The 22,969-nt window shown below is 38.7% G+C and overlaps 1 protein-coding gene across 14 annotated transcripts in view; it reads left to right on the top strand.

Moving 5' to 3' along the window:
- Window positions 1-22,969, top strand: part of DMXL1 (Dmx like 1) — a 116,712-nt gene that overhangs the window by 27,383 nt on the left and 66,360 nt on the right. For 11 of the 14 annotated variants that reach the window (XM_025215888.1, XM_025215887.1, XM_025215880.1 and 8 more), the window contains exons 7-19: window positions 495-684; window positions 2,670-2,838; window positions 5,756-5,968; window positions 7,945-8,198; window positions 8,321-9,005; window positions 9,652-9,773; window positions 10,362-10,451; window positions 10,758-10,860; window positions 11,422-11,478; window positions 13,269-13,385; window positions 14,672-14,902; window positions 15,872-17,560; window positions 18,571-18,681. In XM_025215888.1, coding sequence (XP_025071673.1) covers window positions 495-684; window positions 2,670-2,838; window positions 5,756-5,968; window positions 7,945-8,198; window positions 8,321-9,005; window positions 9,652-9,773; window positions 10,362-10,451; window positions 10,758-10,860; window positions 11,422-11,478; window positions 13,269-13,385; window positions 14,672-14,902; window positions 15,872-17,560; window positions 18,571-18,681 — 4,031 coding nt within the window. The remainder of the gene's footprint in view (window positions 1-494; window positions 685-2,669; window positions 2,839-5,755; window positions 5,969-7,944; window positions 8,199-8,320; window positions 9,006-9,651; window positions 9,774-10,361; window positions 10,452-10,757; window positions 10,861-11,421; window positions 11,479-13,268; window positions 13,386-14,671; window positions 14,903-15,871; window positions 17,561-18,570; window positions 18,682-22,969) is intronic. The other 3 variants (XM_025215890.1, XM_014524852.2, XM_025215882.1) reach the window with 1 other exon arrangement.

Here is a 22,969-nt window from a genome sequence, read left to right as displayed (position 1 = left end):
GTTACAGCTTTACTATTATGCTGTATATGACTTTGGGCATAAAACTTCACCTGTCCACATCACAGTTTCCATACCTGCAAAATGAAGGTACCTGTCTTAGTGGCATACTTACTATTAGTTAGTATCAATGAAAAAGCTTTGAATACAAGAGTCAAGAAACAAAAACTATTACACTATTTCATTACTCCTAGCTGCATGATTAGATTTCTGTGTTCGAAACCAAGTTTGAGACTTATAAGATACGCATTTCTTTTTAAAATAGTTTTAGATCTTAAAGTTGAGCATATCTAGTGTATCTATATGTTGTTGAATCTTAATAAAATATTTTTCTGAGAGTATTTGTCTGGATAATGAAAGAAGAACGTTCTCTTTTTCTTTTTTGTTTTACTTAATATCTAAATAGTACTGGTCTAATTTTGGAATTTTTTTCTTTGAATATTCTGATGCTCAGTATGTGTACCTGACTTTCACAACCTCCTTAAACTCTTTTTCAGTGGTGCTGTGTGTAATGTACTCCTGACTTGCTGCAAAGATAATGTGTGCCGTCTGTGGGCAGAGACTTTGTTACCAAATGATAGTCTATTGTATGGTGGTGAATACAACCATTGGACTGAACCAGTGAACTTGACCAATAACTTCAAAAGAAATGCTTCTAGTAAGGAACGAATGCAAAATGCCTTAGAGGTAAGAACCACAGAAAGTACTACAGCAAGGGTTGTCAGCTGGGGGTACGTGTACCTCTAGGGGTACTTAGGTGATAGGGGGTATGCGCAGGCAGGCAGGGATGGAGCAGGGTGCATGGGCAAGGGTAGCGGCCCCCCTCTGTGGATGGATGTGGGGCAGGGGGGTTGCATGTGGCGGCCACCACTGCCACCCACCATCCTGTGCCACCGCCACTCCCCACCCCACATGGCCACCTTCCAGGAGCAAGGCCAGGGAGGGAGGGCAGCGGCGCCCCTCTGCGGGCCGCACAGGCGCTGCCCGGCCACTGGCTCCACAGGCTGCTGACTGACAGCGCACAATTGGTCAGGTGCGAGGCCTGGCAGCAGCCCACGGAGCCACACATGCAACTGGTCATGGGAAAGCGGGGCGCGGCGGCAGCATGGGGCAGTGGGTGGGGCCAGCTGCCGCTGTGTGCAAGCCCCTCCCCCTCTGCCCGAGCTGCCACCACCAGAATGGATATGCTGAAAACCCCTGTACTACAGAATAAGCAAGCCTCAGCGTCTCACTAAAACATCACCCCGGGTCTGCAATTCTTTGTATAAGAGCCCTTCCAAACTGATTTTTAAGACACATGGAGGTGTCAAGTGAAATGTCCTCCCACTTGCTGCTTTTTTTTTCTGCTGTCATAACCCTCTCTCCTTTAAGAAGATAAGTGAATCCATAGGTCTTGCAGGGTAGAGGTAAAAAAATGAAGTGGTACCTTCCCATGTGCGTCATGGCAGCAAGATAGCATTTGAATATATTTTTCCCTTCTCTCAACTAGTGCTGATGTTCCGAGGTAAGGTACTCTAACTTCTGGGAGCAAGATATATGTGGAGGGGAAGCCACATGCTTGTGTGTGCATCAGGGGTGGGTAATTATTTTGGCCCATGGGCCACAGAGAGAGTTTTGACAAGTTGTCGCTGGCCGTATTTTGCTGACCTCTGGTATAGATGCTAAGGAATCTAGCACTGGGTTCCTGTAATACAAGCTGTATAGATGCCTCAGAGGTTGTGGGATTAATAAAGTAAGGGTAATATTGATGTGGGCAGGCTCTGCATGGGGATATATGCCTACCAGGATATGCTGCTGTTGCTCCCACTACTTAGCTATATCCTGCACCAAACTGATATTTGTACTATTTCAATGCCTATATAGCGTATCAAGGCTGAATGGACTTAAATTGTAACAATTTTTTAAATTTAATTTCAGTAGTATTGTAGGTAGCCATATCCCATCTTTAAACTGTGACGGTTTTCCTTGAAAATACTTTTTAAAATTACTAGGTTTTTAAAAAATTAATTGTGCCTGTAGTGTAAGAATAAAAATATTGATCCTACCAATGGAGTCTTGGTTAGAGAACATAGCAACTGCCATTTGCTGGGTTAAACCTTACGTGGTATCCTACATCTCACACTGGCAGAGAGTGGATGCTGAAAGGGAGAGTGAACAGGGTATGACTAAGGTTTTTCCTCTGTTCCTCTCCTACTTGCAGCCTCCAGCATTACAGGAATAGAAAGTTCTGATTCTGAAGCTTATACCCCTCTCATGAGGGAGGATCTAATTCTAGTTTGTTTCCATTATTCAACTATTTGAATACCTTGTTTATATTTTCCATTTTAAAAGTGTGGTATGGTACAAAACTGTGCTGTTTGATTTCGTAGAGTATGAAGGCTATAGATATATTGCCCAATACTTTGAAATAAAAAAAAAAAATCAGAGCTGTTCTCCCATCAATGGTATGACTTATGCGTAAGGGCCTTTGTAGAAGATCCTAAAGTCATCTTTCTACCTTCTGTTCTTTTCTTAATAGAAGACTTGTTCAGAATAGTATATTGTGTAAATTAACCATGTTTTCCCTTTTAAGAGCTATTTTAATTTAGAATACCACATAATTTTTCTCTTAAGGAAAAACTCTATAGATTTAAAAAAAAACAACAAAACTTTTTTTATTTTTTCCTCCCCAGGTAAATCTGAAACACTTCCGGCGAGGGAGGAGAAGGTCAGGTGCAGTCACAGCCCATACTGGATACTCACCACATCAGCAAGATCCTCATGAAGTTCATCGAAACACTCCTTTGCATGCAAATGCACTCTGCCACTTCCATATTGCTGCCAGTATCAACCCAGCTACAGGTAACAAAGAACAAACATGAATTTGCAACAGACCTGTATGTTTTACTATGTGTATATGTATCATGAGTCTGTTGATATGACCACAGTAAAATTTTTCACACAAGATGCTTGTTGCTTTTGTTGCGTTGGATGGTTGTATCTTGAAGGTAACTCTGTTGCATATCCCTTATTTTTTGTGTGCCTGAATTTACTCTAATACAAATGTTGAGCACTTGCAATTGCAACCAATGTAATTGGAGACTGTGCTGGGAATGTATAAAGTGATATATAATGATAAGCGTTAAAAAAAATGGGTCTTGGTGTTTCTCAAATTGTGTACCCCAAATTGAACACTTTCCCATCTTTAAAAGACAAAGTTCCTGCATTTTCGAGTTATGTACAGCTGAGTTAATATTTTAAACACTCTAATATTATAGTGGTTAGCACTATAGAAATGACAGAAGAAACAGTAATTCTGTCTTCATAAGTGCTTAATATGCTAAAAATAAGGCATGAAAAATAGCACTGAATACTGAAGTTAAAACAGAATTTTTTTTTTAATTAGAAGCATAGATCCCTTTCTGTATTCAGGAGAAATAACTGGGAGTTCAGTTGCCTGATATCGCAGGCAATTACATCATCATATATCCCTTTTCATAAACTGATCAGCTCTATCTTACAAGAAGGTTTGGATCCCCTGTCCCTATATGATGGTTATATTATCTTTGTCTACAGGATATTTTTTCTAATTTTTCAGCCTAAATTTATTCATAACCAATTTATATCTACTGGATCTTGTGCCTGACATGCCTCAGGTCTTAAATAGTTTTTATCCCTCCCAGGCATTTTCACCCTTTCATTTATTTATAGACAGAAATCAATATTCCCTTTCAGTTTTTGTTTTCCTATACAAAACAAGCCAACTGACAATTACTCTCCTCTTTTAAGATAGAATTACCATAGTTACCCTTTACTACTTCCATTTTTTTTCACCTTTCTAGAACAGATGAAGTCTCACCAGCACCTTGTATTGCCTTTAACGTTTCACTGTCTCTACTGGAAATACTCTGACTAATGCATTCTAGGATCACATTTTGTCTTTTTCAGTAATGAGGCATCAAATATGACACAGCCATTTTGTGACCAGTTAATACACTCGGGTGTCTTTTGTGTCCTCCTGACTGATTATGATCCTATCTTTATAATAGAAATGCTTATCCCTAAATTGATAATCTAGTGCATAGTACCATTACATTCAATTCAATTTCTTTTGCCATTGTTCTGAAGGCCATCTGATTCTTCTTCTGTGATAACCTGATCCTCTGCTCTGTTGAAGTTTCCCACACTATGCATATTAGTTCCTGCCCTCCCAAGGTGCATATTTAGCAGACTAAACGTTTTTTTCTGATCTAATTAAGACCAGGAGAATATGTGCATTTTTTCAGACTTGAAGGATGCTAATCCAGCATCCCCAGATGCCACCTCTCACTCAATTTCCTCCACAGTGGGATGTATACTCTCTGCTGCTAGGTGTTGCACTTCAGGGTTTATCCTTCTAAAATGTAAATTTGTCTTTGCCTGGGAGGACCTTTTCTTGAATAGACACTTCTTTAGATGCTAATTCTAAGCAATTACTGCTTTTCAGCCTTTCCTAGGTGCCAAAGAGACTCATGATCATTTTGCAATCTTGGTCCTATTATAACATAAAATAAATACATTTTATATCAAATACAAGAATTCACGCAGATGTAAGAATGGTAAAATTAAACACAGCTTGCTGCTACCCAACTGTAGAGACTATGCATGCCATATTGGTAAAACAACCTCAAGAAATCATGTGTGACCCCCCACAAAACCATAGACCAGAGCGGGGTTCATGACGATAGTCCTTTTTAGTAACGTCATGAGCATTGATTTTCATCAATGCCAGGTTAGTCTCTAACGTGCCACCTTGCCCTGTCTTTTGCTATCAATGCCAAGTGAACACCATTCCACCTCTACACTACGTAAGAGCTGGGTTTCAATAGAAAAATAACATGGATTAATATAACTATAGACTGTATAATCATGTGTATGTGTATGAGCACAGGAACAGCAAAATAAAGCTGCTTCACTTTAAGTCCTTGATTTTTGTACTTGAATGTTGTTTTTCATAGCTGTTTTGTGTGCAAAGTAAAGAATTGTAAACATTTCTATCATGAAACTGGTCAAGTTTAACCTCATAAGGTCTGTTAATAATGACACTCAGCTATTTATCTAGCCCTCCTTCCCATAGCTCTTAAATATATTTAAAACGGATAATTCTGATTCCAAAGCATGCAATAATTACTGCAAAAGTTAAGGCATCTTCTTGGAATGGAAGACTGCTAATTTATGAGTTGGTAAACTTTAGTTGGAAGACAGGAAGGAAGACTGGCTTTCATTTCCTATAGAGCACTGATTCTCAACTGGGGTGCCACAGTATCAGTCATCTTACCGCTGCTAAGAAATCATCACTGGCAATCAGCAGTACAATGTCAAGTTATTCGACCTAGTTTGGGCACCAGAAGTCTTCATAGCTGTGGCAGTACAGAACTCCCCACACACAAATTTTATCTTGTGTGGAACTCAGTACATCTAAATTTTTTTTTATACTGTGCCATAGTCTGTAGTGTTATATAAACCCCAAGTTTCTCAGAGTGGGTTGTTATAGAACACAGAATCACAACCTCTATTCCACAAGAGATTTTTGAGATACTTGGCAAAACCCCAATAGGGGAGTTTTGTTCTGTCTGCCAGTGATAAAATTGCCATAAGTGTAGTAATAAGTTGTTGCATAGTGGTGTAATGTACCCTTTTATACTGGATCAAGGAAAACTTTATTGGGCCATTTTCTGTTTTGGAAATAATATATATATATATATATATATTTTTTTTTTAATTTTATTTTTAATCTTAGACATTCCTTTACTCCCTTCAATCACGTCTTTGAGTCTCAGTGAAAATGAAGAGAAAAGCGGGCCTTTTGTTGTTCATTGGCTCAACAATAAAGAGCTGCATTTTTCCTTGTCCATGGAAGTATTTTTACAACAGATTAAAAAGAATTTTGAACAACATTCTTCAGAGACCAGCACTGAAGAGTCTAATCAGATAGATGGCAAATCAGATGAAGGTAAGATGCATATTGAAGATAATGAGATGCACTGTATAGTCAAAGGCAGTGGTTCTCAACCTTTTTTGTACAAGGACCCATTTGTAAGCGTCAGTGTCCTATCCTGACCTAGTGTCCCTCACTCCTGATCCTTTGTCCTCTGTCCCCAGGCCCCAGCCCCCAGCATGTGGAGCAGGGTGGGGTGTGTGTAGGGCATGGGGCGGGGGGCCCAAGCAGCCCATTGCAGGCTGGAACTCTGCCAGCCTGCAAGGGAAAAGCCATGGTTTCCAATATTTTTCTCCTTTAAAAGAGAATCCATTTTTAAAGTGTCCATGACCCTTTCATATATTCTTGTGACCCATGGGTTGAGAAACGCCGGTCTATGGGCCACTTAAAAAAAAAAAAATGTATTTAGGCACCTGAAGTTGCAGGTAAATGCATACAAGAATTTTCAGAATCCATCTGAATGCCTAAATACATTTTTATAATGTATGGGAAGTGTGTGTAATTCACAGTTTCAGAGCTCTCTTTGGTACAAGCAAATAATATTTGTTTAAGTTTTAACTTACTTGATTAAGTTGATGGAATTTTCAAGCATATCATGGACTGAAAGGCTTCTGGGAAAGAACATTTTAATTTCCTTGATCAAGTTTCTCAGTCTAGTGGATTATTGCAGGGAAATTGTTACTTTATCAAAATAGATCTATAGAAGTTAATGTACACATTTAGGAGATAAAGCATTCAATGTGTTACCTGATACTGGCAGTATGTCTGTGGTCTTCTAATTGTAAGTGTATTAGTGTGGTGCTATAAGCACCTGTTGGCTGGGAATGGAACAGTGGAATAAAGGAAAATGTGTAAAGAGCTCAGATTTCTGTTCTGTGACTTCTGAAGTTATGTAGAGAGTTCAGGTAACTTCTCGAAAGCTTGTTTTTTCATTAAGTTACAAATGGCTGGTGTAATAGTGTTTTTTTGTTTTGGTTTTTTTAATGAACACTTTCAAGCAGAGGTCCACATGCTTTTTTTTTCCAGGATATACCCTCTGGTACTGCAAAATTTCCATTTTCTTGGAAGTAGTGTCCATTATAGCCCCTCGTGTGCTGTGATGGCACTACCTAGTTGAGATCATGCTTATGTTAAGATTGCCTATATTCTTCTTTTCCTGCAGCTTTGCAGGCAGAAGATAAAGTGGTCTCCTTTGTCTTGTAGTTCAGCATGTAAGATTTTAAAACAGTATGTTTTTAAAATTACTTCTGGCATGATTCTGTAAGTCACTTGAGTAATGGAAATGAGTTTTGCATTAGTGAAACGTTAACAAAATTTGGGGGCTTGGGGGGTTTGGGTTTTTTTGTCCCATGTCCCCCTGCACCTCCTTCAGCCACTGCTAGAGAGTATTTACAGCTAAACACATATTGTTTGCATATAAATATTTAAAAACTTAACCAGACACATGTATTGCTCATAACTTGTAGTGTTCACAAAGTTAAAATTTCGGTCTCAAGCGTTTACCTGTTTAATTTAAACTGTTACTTGGCTGTTCTAGTGTTTTAAAACTTGATTAATTTAAAGACAGAGAATAGGAATTTGATGCATTTTATTCTCGAGTTCTTCCAAGCTCCCAAGTTTGATATTTATTTGTTTGTTTGTTTGTTTGTTTGTTTGTTTATTGTATTTCTTATGAATGTTTATTATGACTGTTTTAAAAAAAACAAAGAAAGCATACATTCTGGTATACTTTTAAACTTGTATTTTGTATAATTATCAATTGGTGATACTTAAGGTACCCTTCTTGAGTGAGGTAAATATTTGATTTAGTGATTAAATCCTTGACTTTTTAACTTGTTTAAATCTTGTTTGTTTTGTTTGTTTGTTTTTATGAGTAGTTTAGAGATCGGGCCTTGTGTGCCCTGCCAATTTATTATGTGTATGATTTCTGACTTTCAATTATAGCTTGAACACACAGATTTCTTTACAGTTCATGCGTTTCCCTCTACTAGAAGCTGATGAAAATGTGGAAGATCAAAAAGCAAACCAAGAAAAGAAGGAACTGAGTGATGAAAGAGCTGTTCTGAATTCAAGTTTTGTTCCTTTATCTTCTGCTGCTATTGATCATGAGATTGAAATACTACTGACTGAATGGAGTAAAAATGCTGACATGCTCTTTAGTATTCATCCTATGGATGGTTCATTGCTGGTATGGCATGTGGACTGGCTAGATGAATACCAGCCTGGTATGTTTCGCCAGGTGCAGGTACTATGTTTTTTCTGGATTAAGATATATGCTTTTGTTCAGTTAGAAGTATGTTAATATCTACCTACTAATATGTATTTATTATTTCCTCCCTCTCTTCCCCACCCCCACTGTAACTCTAGGTATCCTTTGTTTCAAGAATTCCAGTAGCTTTTCCAACAGGTGATGCAAATTCTCTTTGCAGAAGTATAGTGATGTATGCTTGTACCAAGAATGTTGACCTGGCTATTCAACAAGGCAAACACAAGCCATCTGGTCTTACACGCTCCTCATCTATGCTCATCTCTTCTGGCCACAGTAAATCGACCAACAGTTTAAAATTAAGTATCTTCACTCCTAATGTTATGATGATTTCCAAACACGCAGATGGTTCTTTGAACCAATGGCTAGTTAGTTTTGCAGAGGAATCTGCTTTTTCAACTGTGCTGAGTATTTCGCATAAATCCCGATATTGTGGTCACCGTTTTCATCTAAATGACTTGGCTTGTCATTCAGTACTACCATTGCTGCTTACAACCTCACATCATAATGCTTTAAGGACACCAGATGTTGATAGCACCAAACAGACAAATGACTCTTTAAATTCTGGCGAGTCTCATTTAAGACCTCAAAATACAGGAACTGCAAGTGTAACATCGCAGGATCCCAATGCCATTTACAGTGAGCTTATTCTTTGGAGGGTTGATCCAGTTGGGCCTTTATCCTTTTCTGGTGGAGTTTCTGAACTTGCACGAATAAACTCTCTTCGTGTTTCGGCGTTTTCGAATGTGGCATGGCTGCCTACCCTCATACCTAGTAACTGTTTAGGTGAGTTTTCCATCTTACTTTTTGTAGCGTGTTAAAGTTGTTGGAGTTAGAAGTAGTATGGACAAAAAAGAAACTAATATGAAGAATTTAGGATGTTGAATGTATTAACTGGATATTTATCTGATGGTTTCTAGTGTGTTGGTTTTCTCAAAAGTAAGTTTGAATACCATACAAATATGTGTAAGTCACTAGATATTTGTATAATATTTATTTTGGTATTTTTGAAAAAAAATACTATATTCTCCTTCCCCCTTTTTATGGTGCCATATATACTTTTAGCGTTATATTGGCTGGTAAGGACAAGGTCACTTCTCTTTGTTTACAAATGTACAAGCTAAATTGTATAAAATATGCATATAGTATAGTTCTTGGTCAGAGAAGAGGGTGGAGTTTAAAACATTAATATGAACAAGGAGGGCAGTGTGTAGGAGAATCATGTTTTCTTTTGTTCTCTATATTTTTAGTAAAACTAAGTTTGGTGTCAAAACTGTCTGGTTCTTTCATGTGCATACACGTAAAATCACCTGAAATAATGTTTTGTTCTGCTTTGGTATTAAATAATCTTGTTTCTTTTCACTAGAAAGTGGGAGGGCTGATGTTCATTCAGCTAAATTTTGTGTTGATTGCTAATTCAAATGTTTTTCAGGGGCCTACTGCAATTCTCCTAGTGCTTGCTTTGTGGCAAGTGATGGGCAGCATTTAAGATTATATCAAGCTATAATAGATGCTAAGAAACTTCTGTGTGAGCTCTCCAATCCTGAAATTTCTGTGAGTGTAAAAATTATTTATTTGGAGTAGACCTGTAAACTGTGCTGCTTTAGGTGGGAAATCAATAAGATGCTCCTTTTGCAATAACATTACTACCTGGAACAAACATCAGATTAGACTTACAGGTTTTGACCATTTTTGTATAATAAATATGTTCTGATGATTGGCAAAAGTGGGAGTATTAACCCTTGTGGCCTCACCAAATTGCAATTTACATAATTTTCAGTACTGAGTTTGTGGCTGCTCTTAACTTGTGTCTGTGCATTGTAATACAATTTTCAAGTCAAGGTGCTAAGTGCCTTATTACCATCAGAAAAATAGGCAGCCAATTTGCATCTTTTTGTGATCCATATCCTACTGAGGGAATATTTAAAATAAATAAATAAGTGTACCCAGTTTATATCAGGGTTTCCATAGAACATACATTCAGCTTTGATTTAATAAACTAAATTATTAACCCTGGCTATGAATAAATTAAATGTAAGCAATAAAACTGTTATGCCAAAATGTAAACTGGTTAAATATTTGTAATTTTTGTAAATTTTACTGTTGACTTCAATATTACTTGTATTACTACTTTTTTTACAGAAATATGTTGGTGAAGTTTTTAACATCATAAGTCAACAATCTACTGCTAGGCCAGGATGCATCGTAGAGTTGGATGCCATTACAGAACTTGTAAGAGAGACTTTTCTGTATTCACTGTGCATCACATGTGCAATTTTCTTCACCTGTTGATGAAATCATCAAAGATTAATCCTGATACAAATGCTTATATTTCATTCTGATACAAATGCTTATATTTCTTGACCTAGTCTTTGCTGACAATCAGAAAGAACTCGGATATTATATATATTAGAAAATGTTGCTATGTCTGAAAACTTTTTTAAATGTAGTGTAGGAATAACTCCTGTGATGAGAGATTTGAATCTTATCTCAATCATATTTTACAGCATTCAACTCTTTAATTTATCTTTTATTTAGCGTGGCAGAAAAACACAGCTTCTTCACGTTTTTCACGAAGACTTCATTTTGAATAACCGGGAGGAGAAAATGCCTGGAAAGAAGAATGATTTATCAGCGTCTGGTAAATCAGCATTACATATCTAATACAGTAAATGGTGAAGAAGGAATCGAATATACTAACTTGTATGAGAATTGGGGCTTGTTGCACATCTTTTTTGTGGCAAAAATTATACATATATTTTACTAGACTATAAGATTGACATATTGAGATGAAATAACAGGTAAACAAATTATTTTCCTTTTCCTTGATAAAGTAACATTTCCCACGTGCTGAGACAGAACAGTATTGTGTCCAATACCCATCAGATGCATTAAGAAATGTACTGAACTACTGATGGCATTAGTGCAGAGAGAGGTACTCGCTGAAATAATTTGTTTTATAAGGTAAGACCCATGCCATAGGATCTGAGGGGGAAATTTTAACATCATGGTTCACTATGGTCATCTAAAAGTCCACATAGGTATTTAGTCACTATTTTCAAAAGTTGGCAGAAGATGTTATGGAAAAATGTCACTCCCTTCAAATTACATAACCGTTCCTTGGAGCTGTACAGTAAGCCAGAGACTTCCTGTATGGTATTAAATGATTAAATACATTTTTTTTTACTGTATGCTTCTATAGTGACAGGTCGAAGAGGTTCCATGTGTAGGGTTCCATGCGAAGAGGTTCCATGTGAAGGTATTTCTAAATCCACAGAACTGGCTTTAGTAACAACAAAAGAAATTATAAAATAAGTGTGAACCACTTCTGTAGTTCATAACCTGCCAGTAACTTGTTAAATATAGCAGATTTTATCCAAGGTACATGTTTTTTCTTTAATTAAACATACATAATTCTTCCATAATTCTTGTCCTGGGTATGATCATAAACTGCATCTGATTGAGGGCCTGGTAGCAACGTGGTGGGGGCTACTTGTGGCGGCGTAGCTCCTATAACATACCACAGTATTGCAGCCTCCAAACTAATGTGAATATAAGGTGCCTTAAACTGTAGCCCCCACTGCCTTGTGGGTACTTGGTTGGAAAAAAGCTAAGGGACATCACCCTGACAGAAACATGCTCTTGCTGAGGTGCTAGACAGTCAGCAGCAGTACTTACCTGTTTCTCTCTGGCAGAAACGACAACCATTGAGGTGCTGGTGTCTGGACTTGATCTGGTCTATTAATTCTATCAGGGTGGATTTGATTTAAATCAGAACTGATTTAAACCACGATTTAATCGCTGGTCAGGAAGCCTTGATTTATTCATTGTTTTCAACAAAAAGTACATTCTTGTTTGATATCCTTTATTCATTTAACTTCTTGAAACTTTGCATTTTTAGGGAGAGGTAAGGGCTTCACTGGGTGTACACAAACTTGCAAAGAGACAATAGGGCTGATGGGTAGGTAGTCGGGTCTGTTATCTCTCATCTCAGTATAGTGCTGTTAACAAGGATGTTATCTCTGGAGAGACAAATCCACAGGTTGAGAACTGAAAATAAACATCACAGAGATGCTTAATGGGATTGTGTAGACTGAGCACTGAGTCCCACTGGGTAGAGTGGTTTTCTTTAATCCTTGCTAATCTATAGAGGAGCCTCTGGGAACCCAATCAGCTTGGGCCTCTAATATAGTCTATGGCCAATTGTGACCTATTTATAAAATTTTTCTAAAATGTTACATGAATGTATTGTCTCAAACAGTATATAATTAGAAATTATAATGCCTATTCCATGATGAGATCTTTGAGGTTTAATATACTTTAAATTAAAACTATCTTTCTATAAGTTTTTTAAAAAGCATCTTACATTTTTTTAAATCGATTATTTTTTTTTTTTAATTGTTTATTTTTATCCACCCTGGATTTCAGTGGTCTGAAGAGGAGGGATGGTAGGTCTTAGACAGCTCCACTCCTCCATACTTTTGCCTAGGTATATACATCAAAGGTCTTGGTGTGATGGTTGCAGGACTCCAGATAAGCATGTCCTTTTATGTGAACACTATGATCCAGAGGGTTGACAGCTGCCTACTACTACTAACTCTCAATGTTAAACTTTTTACAAAGCAAATAAATAGGCCCACAAGCTTTTTGTTTGGTTTTTTTTTTGTTTTTGATCCCCTAGTACAGTTATTTTCAGTTAATGAACCATGAAGGTATTTCAGGTAGACCACAGAGGCAGATGCAGGGGACTGGAGGTTCATTTAAGTGCCAGGCAGCATTGTGCTGGGAATCACACTACTTATGTACATGTTACTTCCCATATGAGGAGTAACAGGAGCTTTTTAAGCGTGATGCTGTTGGCTCTGCTGAGAAGCAAGGCTTAATTGCTTGATGCTGCACCTAGTGTTTCCGTTCAGGAGCTAAAGTGTAATTGGGTGTCCTCAGCATGGAATGTCTTCAGGACCATTGGGATAATAGGCTTGTTGGAGAAAGGTTCGCTGCGGGCAGCAAGCCATTGTATTAAAATCTTGACATTTTAATTTCTAACAGGAAACTTGCAAAATGGATTCTCAGAAAAATTTTACTTAATAGTAATTGAATATACTCAAAACTGCTCATTATTACACATGTGGAATTTACACTTGAAGTCCATTCCAGTGTCAGTCGGTAGGTTCTTTTATGTTTTAACATAAAATTGAGTTTAAAAATGTTGATTGTTTGCAAGTATATGTGTAATCCATTCTATTTTTGAGTTGCATTTTTATTTTTAAAGTATCTTGATTGATATTAAGGGAAATATGTTACAGATCCAAGAACAGCATTAATTACGTCCAGTTTGTGTGTTGATGTTACAGTTATTTTCTGTTCTGGAGTTCTTTAGGCTTAGTCTAGCCCAAACTATATTTTTGAGTGGTTTCTAAAGAAGAAGAAAATCCATGCACCTATTTTTAAATTAATGGTAACAGATGGAAATCAAGTTGATTTGGTTTTTTGCTTTTCAGTTTTACAAAATTTGCAGAGCAAAAGCTGTTTAAGCTTACCCTCTAATTAATAACAGTAGTCTCTTCTGGTTTGAAGAAAAACAGTATGACAATATGAAAACTTTAAGTAAGTACCTGTGTACTTTAGAGTGTGCCTTTTAATACTTCAGAATGGGTGAAGCTTGAAAGAAGGTGTGTCTGCCTCCTATTAAACTGGGAGTAGTGTTGAACACTTCCATCTGTGCAGTCAGACTAAGTCAGTAATACTGGTGGTAGGTAGAGGCAAGATTCCTTCTGCTGGGTGCGTGCTGATAATGCAGTTTGATATCCCAATCAGTACTGTGTGTACTGGGAAACGTAATAGAAAAAAAACCCAACAACATTCAAACCATAGCAGTGTTGCATGGCAAAAGAGTTTTCAATATATTTCTTTCTCACTTGTTGTCACGTGTCCTGTTGCTAAGTCCTTCATTTAAGGGGGTGCTTCACTCTGCTAAGCGGGAATCAGGAGAATAAATTCAGTAGATCTTTATCCAGTGATTCCTTCCTGTGAAACTCTTAGCCTTAATTTTTGCAGAAGGGATATAATACAGGCACAACACTTTTTCAGGCATCATTACTATTGTATTTTAATTAAAAAAAAATAAAGTTATCCTAAACTTTCTCTCCATTTTGATTCATGTATTGAAGTGTTAACTTATGAGAGTGCCAACATATGTGTGTGTATTCACACTCTTGGATACTTAAGCATAGAAAAATAGGGTTGGAAGGGATCTTAGGAGGTAACTTAGTCCAACCCCCTGCTCAAGATAGGATCATCCTCGACTAAACCATACTAGGCAAGTCTTGTCTACATACATATATGTGTGAATTTTACAAATACCTTTGATTTGAGGTGTGCTTAGGTTTTGTCAAAAGTTGTTTATCATTAAAGATAAAGACTTAGTTTTTAATTAATGCATATTTCTTTAGTTGAGAAGAGAGCCTCCAAAAGAGAGCCTGAAACAACAAAGCATCAAGAAGAGCTGCATTCCTCACCTACAGATCCAGAAAAGGTCCAGTCTCCCTTCACACAAAAATATCAGGCCTGTAAAGCAAACCTTCAAAGCACCAGTCGCCTTACTCTCTCTTCAAAAATGGTTTATAGTCAAGAGTTGAGTTTACCAGAAGAAGTGGAGATAATAAGTGTTAAGCCATCAGCAGGTGTGTAAACTAAAATAAGAGGCAAAACTAGTCTGTTTCTGGGATTGTTATTAGACATTTAAATAGAGATAAATCAATAGTGCAGTAGTTTGCCTAAGCAAGTGTACATAAAATCAGATTTGGAAGGTATATTAAATTATGTAGTCACTTTTTAAAAATTCTGTTATATTCATGCAACAGAACCCTTACAGAAGCTATTAAATGATAAATGTTTCTTTAGTAGTTCTCAACTTTTTTAGACTCAAGGCACCCCTTGTTAGACTCAGGGTTCCCTTGGTTAGTTTTAAGGCATCTCTCAGAAAATGTCAGCTCTTAGTTTTTACTTGTTTTTGACTACATAAAAGTACTAGAACAATTTTTCCATTCCAAAGAACTCAGAAAGACCACAACAGGTCATAAGGTTTTTGACACTTGATTCCTATTTAAAATCTCTGGGTTTATCTTGTGAATTGTGTAGGTGTCTGCACACCTAATAGTGCTAATACTCTGTGGCACCCTATAGTACCATCGTAGAGAATCACAGTTTTAGAACAAGGTTTTATGTTTTTCAGTGTGAAACACATTATAGCATTGGCTGTGTTACTAATAATGAATCAAGTAGAAATATAAATGCAAAAATAATATGTAAATACTATTAATATGCATTTATTGCCCATGAATTGCATTCAAGAGATTTAGGCTGCTAATAGCAAAGCATTTGTTCTGAGCTAGCTTAGTGTATGAATTTCAGTGTGAATAGTGTAGGTCTCATAGCTGTCTGCCTCTGTGTATTTTCATAAGACACCAGTCTGGGAGCTCCAAACATATTCAGAGATTCAGTGGAAGCTACAGCATTTCTGAAAGAATTTCTCTGGTGGCATTTGGAAAAACCTCTGGTAAAAGAGGGCTATATCAATATTTATACATAACTTGATGCATAATTGTATGATTGCTTATTGAACCTCTTTTTATTTATTTATTTTATTTTAGGACACTTGAGTTCATCTTCCATGTATCCGGTTTGTCGTGCACCTTATCTACTAGCAACTTTATGCTCTGATGGCAAAGTTAGGTTCTGGAGATGTAGAGTGACAGAGTCAGTAGCTTCTTCCATGCCAGAATATAGTGACGTTATATATATGTGGGAAGAATGGCCATTACTTATCGAGGATGGATTTCTTAGTAGTAGTGCTGTTAATGTTCCAGGAAAACCAATTGAAGTTAGCTGTGCACACACAAATAGATTAGCTGTTGCATACAAGCAGGTAGTCCCTAAAAATAGTCGCTTTTCTCAAGACTTCATGATTAATGTTAGTATTTTTGAATGTGAATCTACAGGAGGTTCATGTTGGATTCTGGAACACACTCTTCATTTAGATGAAATAGGCACAACATTAGATTCTGCTATAAGTATTGACAGCAATTTAATGGAGTATAATAAACAGGAAGTTTGTTTATCTGGTAATGGGAAAACTCCATCAAGCACAAAGCACTTGGTTCACTTAGACTGGATGTCTAGAGAAGATGGTTCACATATCCTAACAGTAGGCATTGGATCAAAGCTTTATATGTTTGGTCAGCTGGCTGGAAAGGGGCAAGAACAAAATGGTGTGGAGAGTGTTGCTTTGCCACTATGGGAAACGGCAAAAGTTACACCCCTTTCTAGGTTTGTGTTGCTACGATGTGTGGACTTAATTTCTTCAGTAGAAGGATCACCTCCTTGTCCAGTTTCTTTGTCTTGGGTTCGTGATGGCATTCTTGTAGTTGGGATGGATTGTGAAATGCACGTTTATTCTCAGTGGCAGCCTCCTTCAAAACAAGAGACAGTTGCTACAGACTCTTACCGTGGAAGCACACCATCTATAACTAGCTTAATGAAACAAAGCCAGTCAGCTGGTTCTGGCCTTCATCCACCAAAGCGAACCTTAACCAGATCCATGACCAGCCTTGCACAGAAGCTTAGTGGAAAGAGAACAATATTTGATATCCCTGTGGATATGGAAGATTCTGGACTTTTTGAAGCAGCACATGCATTATGTCCCACTTTACCTCAATACCACCCTTTTCAGCTTTTGGAGCTCATGGATCTTGGTAAAGTGCGGAGAGCAAAGGCTATCCTATCCCATTTGGTTAAATGCATTGCTGGGGAAGTTGTTGCTGTAAATGAATCTGAATCTAATCATGATCGGCGACTTAGATCTCTCACAATCAGTGCTAGTGGAAGCACTGCTAGAGATCCCAAGACATTCAACAAAACAGAAAATACGGATTACACAGAAATAGATTCTGTTCCACCACTCCCTTTGTATGCACTGCTTGCTGCAGATGATGACTGTTCCCATTCCTGTTCAGAAAAGTCCAATCATAAAAATAACTTAAGTAAACAAAATGATGTACCAGATGAAAATTATGAAGATCTTTTTCAGAGCTCCAGTTTAAGTACAGATGATCTCACCATGTTTGAGGCAGATGAAGATAATACAAAACCAAAGGTCATTGATCTTTCTCAATATGGCCCAACATACTTTGGACTGGAACATGCCCAGGTTCTTTCTCGCCACTTGCTTCATTCAAGTTTACCAGGTCTCACTAGGATGGAACAGATGTCACTGATGGCATTAGCAGATACAATTGCCACTACTAGTACTGATATAGGAGAAAGCAGAGACAGAAATCAGGGTAAGCTCTGTTTCTACAAAATGGGCAAAAATATTTTTGGATTTCACAAGCTTCTTAATATTTTTTTTTGTTTTATTATTTTTGCAGTATCTTCCTAATGTATTAAATATATTCTGTTCAACTTTTATGAACTGGGAAACAGATTTTGCTATCTATTATTTAAACTTTTTTCAATATCAGCTGTCTTAATAAAATCTTATTTTTGAAATTAGCAGTTCATGAAATTGGGAATTATTTTAATTGCCCAGTAATATCATGACCTATAGATGGGTTCTGTGAGGGGCCAATGAATCTTGCCCTGCCTTGGGTTTGAAGTCTTTGCAAACATGACTTTCTAGACCTGCTGCTAAAGCAGTTTACATGCTCTTGTTGGAAAGTTTTAGGATATGTTTCTGGAGCACCAAATTATTTTTGCAGTTTTAATTTAATGACTGTCTGAGCTATTTAGGAGCTTTTAGGCTGTTTTATGGTTTTTAGTTTGATTGTACATCTAATTTTTAGGGCCCCTAAAGCTTTTGTAAGTGGATGATTTTGGCTGAGGAAATAATCAAAAGTGGTTCTCACTGAGGAGTTAACTCTCACTGTCCTAAGAATGAACTCTCATTTTTCAACCAAGGTGGTTTTGATTTGTGTGGCTCTTCTGCTCTTCCATCTCTGCCCCTCTTCCCCCCACTCCCATACCCATTTGAACAGAAAGAAGGGTGATTGTTGTTTTTTGTTTTTAATTGCTTACTGAAAGGCTAGGGTCAAAAAGTCTTTTTAACTGGTAAATTTGTAGCTAGCTAACTTGTTTTTGTGACCACATCATCCTCAGGGTTGCCTTTTCTTTCTTTTATACTATGGGGCTCTTAACCCTTCACTAACAGTTGAATGCATTCATGAGTTTAAAATGCGATGATATGCATGGAGGCTGATTCAAGAGGAGTATAAAAATTCTTTATTTTTTTCACAGTTTTCATGTGTTTTCCAGTAAAAAAAAAAAAAAAAAAAAAAATCTTTTCTATTTTCAGGTGGAGAAACACTTGATGAATGTGGTTTAAAATTCCTTTTAGCTGTTCGGCTTCACACGTTTCTGACCACCTCGCTTCCTCCTGTGCATAGAGCCCAGCTGCTTCGCCAAGGTAATATAGTTTTCTTTTTTTTGGTTTTTAATCAAGTGAATACCATCTGGCAGAACCACTCTGAAGGTGATCAGTGTCTGTTAGATGTAATGGTGCAGAACTGCCTGAGAAAATTGTTTTAAGTTATAAAAGCTCGTTGTTCTACAAGCCATATCTGTGTCAATACTGAAATATAATTACAGTAAAAGTTCTGTTAACCGGCATCTTACAAGCCATCATGCTCTATTAACCGGAATGCCAGCTTTTAAGATAAAGTGAAACTGGAAGTTCCCACTGTGGCACTTCCGGTTTCTCCGAGCCCCCAAGGCAAAGCAGCTTGTGCTGCCAAGCCCCCACGGCCCGGGGGCATAACACGCTGTACAGGACCTGCCTCCCTGTCCTGCAGGACCCCCAGGAGGGGTGGAGGGATGCCCCAGATGCGGTGGGAGAAGTGGTGACCGGGGCCATTCAATTAACCGGCATATTTTGTTATCCGGCACCCCCCATTCCCAGGGGATGCCGGATGATAGAGCTTTTACCATACCAGGAACACAATTGTATGTGCTGCTTGATTGGAGCTAAAGACAATCATATGTGCAGCTTGAGGTTAAAGACAACATCTGTATTCCTTCTACTCTGAAAAAAATATTTTTCGTTTTATGTTGGATAAGAGACTAGGGTGGGAAAGAGAATTTTTCAGAAGTATCAGATTGATTTAGGAACCCAAGTTACTTCTGAAAATGGGATTTAGTCTTTTAAGTCAAATACCTTTCAGAAATTGTCCATAATCAAGTTAGTGTATTTTTGTAGTTTCCAGCAGACTTCTGCTGAGGAGTGGTGTGGCAAAAACAATGGTGTTTTTTTTTTTACTGGTTTCTCCTGCCACCCTCCCCCTACTGTGCCTTATTTGAGGAAAAGCAACTACTTTCATTCCCATAGCATTTTTACAAAAAACGCCTTTACAAAAAAGGTAGTTCTTGTCATTGCATTCATACTTATGGGACATTTAGCTGGTAATATCAAATTGTAACAATAAAACTGTACACCTGTAGCAGCGTGCTTGCTAATTGAGTCACATCTCCTAAGTCAAAAGTACCTATCACAATAAAACTATTAAGGTACCACATAAAATGCATTTTCGAAATGGGTATTGTAAAAATTGACTTGTGATAATGATGGGTTGCCAGTTGTGTTGTAATTAAGTACTGAAGTATTCTTTTGCGTATGTGAGCTTGTTTTACATGCGTTCTGGGGGTTGGCGGGGGTGCTTTAATTAGGGTGGCTCTGAGAGCTGCTTTAGCGTGTCTGCAGCATCTTGCGTATCAGCGTTCCTGTGCTTCTAAATGGCAGAGGGGACTTTAATTAAAAATGCTCATTGGATGAGCTTTAGTTAAAGTGCCCCTGCTGCCAGTGATGCAGAGGCTGCTGGAGCACACTAATTAGCATGCTCCAGCAGACTTGATTAATCAAGCCTGCTCTGACATGCTGTAATTGCAGCATGTCAGAGCAGCCTCCCTGTACGTCTACAGGTACCCAGTGGCTCCTAGGGCCACACCTCTCCCTGCTTCCACTTTTGAAGGCAGTTGTTACCTGCCCTTTTGGCTTTGAGATGCTTGCATTCCTTTCTCTAATAAGAGGGCAATTAGGTTGTTAGGTTTTAGAGCAGGGGTGGGCAATTATTTCAAGTGGAGGGCCGCTTACTGAGTTTTGGCACGCCATCAAGGACCGAATGACAGGCAGCCAGGAGCAGATAATAATAATTTTCTAAAATTTTTAGGGGCCCCGTGGACCAGATAGAATGGCTGCATTTTGCCCACCCCTGTTTTGGAGCTTTTTATAGTTAGTATTGTTACAGGTTTTATTTGCCATTTGGTACCTTCTCATAAATAAGTACAGCAATAGGATTTCTTTTCCTGATGACAGAACACAAGGGACAGTACTTCAGTAGTCCCCCCCACTTTGTGACTAAGTCATGACAGTTCATAAAAGACAGTCACCACATTCCTATGCCTGGGAAGAGGTCACATAGCAGTGTACCAATCCATCTATAAAACTTTCTCAAGAAGGATTTGGAAGATGGGGGAGAAGGTCTTCCTTCTAGAACAGCTGTTAAACGCAGTCTTCAACTGTGGCAGGCCCTTGAAAACTTCTCCATTCTAGACCCCTTTCATGTAGTTAGTCACAGTGAGACCACTGAGCAGCAGCCACTCACTGTTGTTTCAAAATTGCCTCAAAGAGCACTGCTTCATGAAACAGTCTGCATCTGCACCAAGAACTGGGAAAGAAATATCTCACATTCAAGTTTCTGCATCAAAATCTACACAAGCACTGGCTGTTGTTTCCAGACTTCTGGACTGTACTGCTACCAACAGTAATGTGATGCCAAATCCTTCATTCCTGTCCAAGCTTGCATCATATACCAAAACAACCAAAGGCCCAACTTATACCTAGCAAGCACCATTGCCTGAGGTGTTGATGGTACGGCCTTATTGAAATATTTTTCACTTGCTCTAGTATCAGGATGAAGGACCGAATCTATTTGATGTGGTTTAATGACAGAGGCAGTGCGCAGAGTCATCTGCCTGAGCTTGGAAGAGGACTATTCTTTCTCCTTGCCAAAAGGCTTGCAGCAGAACCTCTTACCTTGATGAATGTTTGCAGGAATCCTTTTAAAGAACTGTAAAATCAGCTATTAGACTTGATGGGAGAAATTCCTAGTGAGATATTCCCTGTGTTCTAGACAATACGTCTCACCTGTAATCTCCTGAGCTAGGTCCCTAAGAAAACAAAGCCTATTGGCCTTAGTGTAACTCATACTCATGCAAGTTAGTGCTGTTTCTCAGATTCGGTTAGTCTATACTAGTGGTCACCAACTAGTGAATCACGATTCACCAGGAGATCTTGGAGCCTCTTGGAGTCAATCAGAGGCTGAGGTGAGGGGGCTCAGTGCCCGTGTGTTTGCACACATGCGCCCAGCCCAGCCCAGCAGGTCAGTCCATGGGGGAGGGAAGGGGTGGGGACTAGACCGAGGCCCCTGTGGTGAGGGACAGTACCGCAGAAGCAAGAGCAGGTGTAAATTGTCGGGCCCTGGCTGGGTGGGACTTACCTGCTGGGGAGGCCGTGCCCCCAAATAATTTTTTCTCCCTCTGTTTTGATCTGCCCCTCTCCGGCCCCTTCCCTCCCCACAGACTTACCTGCTGGGCAAGGCGGGGGGTGGGCAGCAGTGGCGCACGGTAGATCTTGGGTTGCTTTTAAATGCCAAAGGAGATCTCCTACTTAAAAAGGTTGGAGACTACTGGTGTGTAAGGTGTGAATCTACCTTGCCTTCTGTTCTAATGGAGAGAGAATAGTGGAAGTGAGCACTCTCTGGGAAGATTTTATGCAGGAATCAACCTCATTTCAAGCAAGGTAGATAATGTTTCATTGTCAGCTTCCACTGAGCTAAAGGTCTTTTTAGATTTTTAGCTGTATGACTTGTTGGACATTCCCTGAGAAAAAATGCAAAATGCTGGACACATTACAGCTCTTCCCAGCTGTATGTTTGCTGAACCTGTTCACTGAATTACCTGAGCCTGTAAAAGCTATTTAGCATATTCCACTGGACACTGCAACAACATTTAAAGAGACTGATGGGTCATATTTGAATTTAAGGTATATTTATCAGCCATTCTTTAATTGGGAATAATGTATTGTTAATTGCTATTGATCAGATATGCTCTGAGACACGATAAAGGTGTACATAGACTTTTGTGAAGTTAGATCACGTAAAAAAGGTGCACCTGATCTAACTCGGTTCACCTATGTATGTACTTTACGCTTAGATCTAATAGTCGAAAAATGGCCAGCCCAGTCTAACTTAGTTCCCCTGAGAGGAGCACTGTTAGACTGGGCATGGTTAGACCAATCTAACTGAAAGTCTGTATACTTCAGAGGACAGCCCTGGGGCTGATTCCTCCCCCCTAGCCCCTGCCTCCCACGGTGCTGATCTTACCAGTGTTTACTGGTGCCCAATCAAAGTAAGTTGGGGTAGGGGGGAGGAGAGATTGGGGGACAGGGGTTGGTCCACAAGGAGGATTGTTGGTCAGGGAATGGTGGGGTTGGCAGGATTGGTGGGGCTCCCCTCCCCTTCCTCCAGTTGGTAGATATTTTTAGCTCCTTGGCCCCCTGATCTACCCGTCCCTCCTGCCATCCTGATTTACTTAAATCAGGCTCCCATCACTGGAGAACCCCTGTGAAACTGACACTGGGAACAGTTTGTATGCAAGATTGGGGCGGGGGTGGGGGTTAGGGATGTCTTTCCGGAGGTGGG

Source organism: Alligator sinensis, unplaced genomic scaffold (assembly GCF_000455745.1).
Source record: "Alligator sinensis unplaced genomic scaffold, ASM45574v1 scaffold418_2, whole genome shotgun sequence".
NCBI lineage: Eukaryota > Metazoa > Chordata > Crocodylia > Alligatoridae > Alligator > Alligator sinensis.
This window is presented reverse-complemented; position numbering and strand designations above follow the sequence as displayed.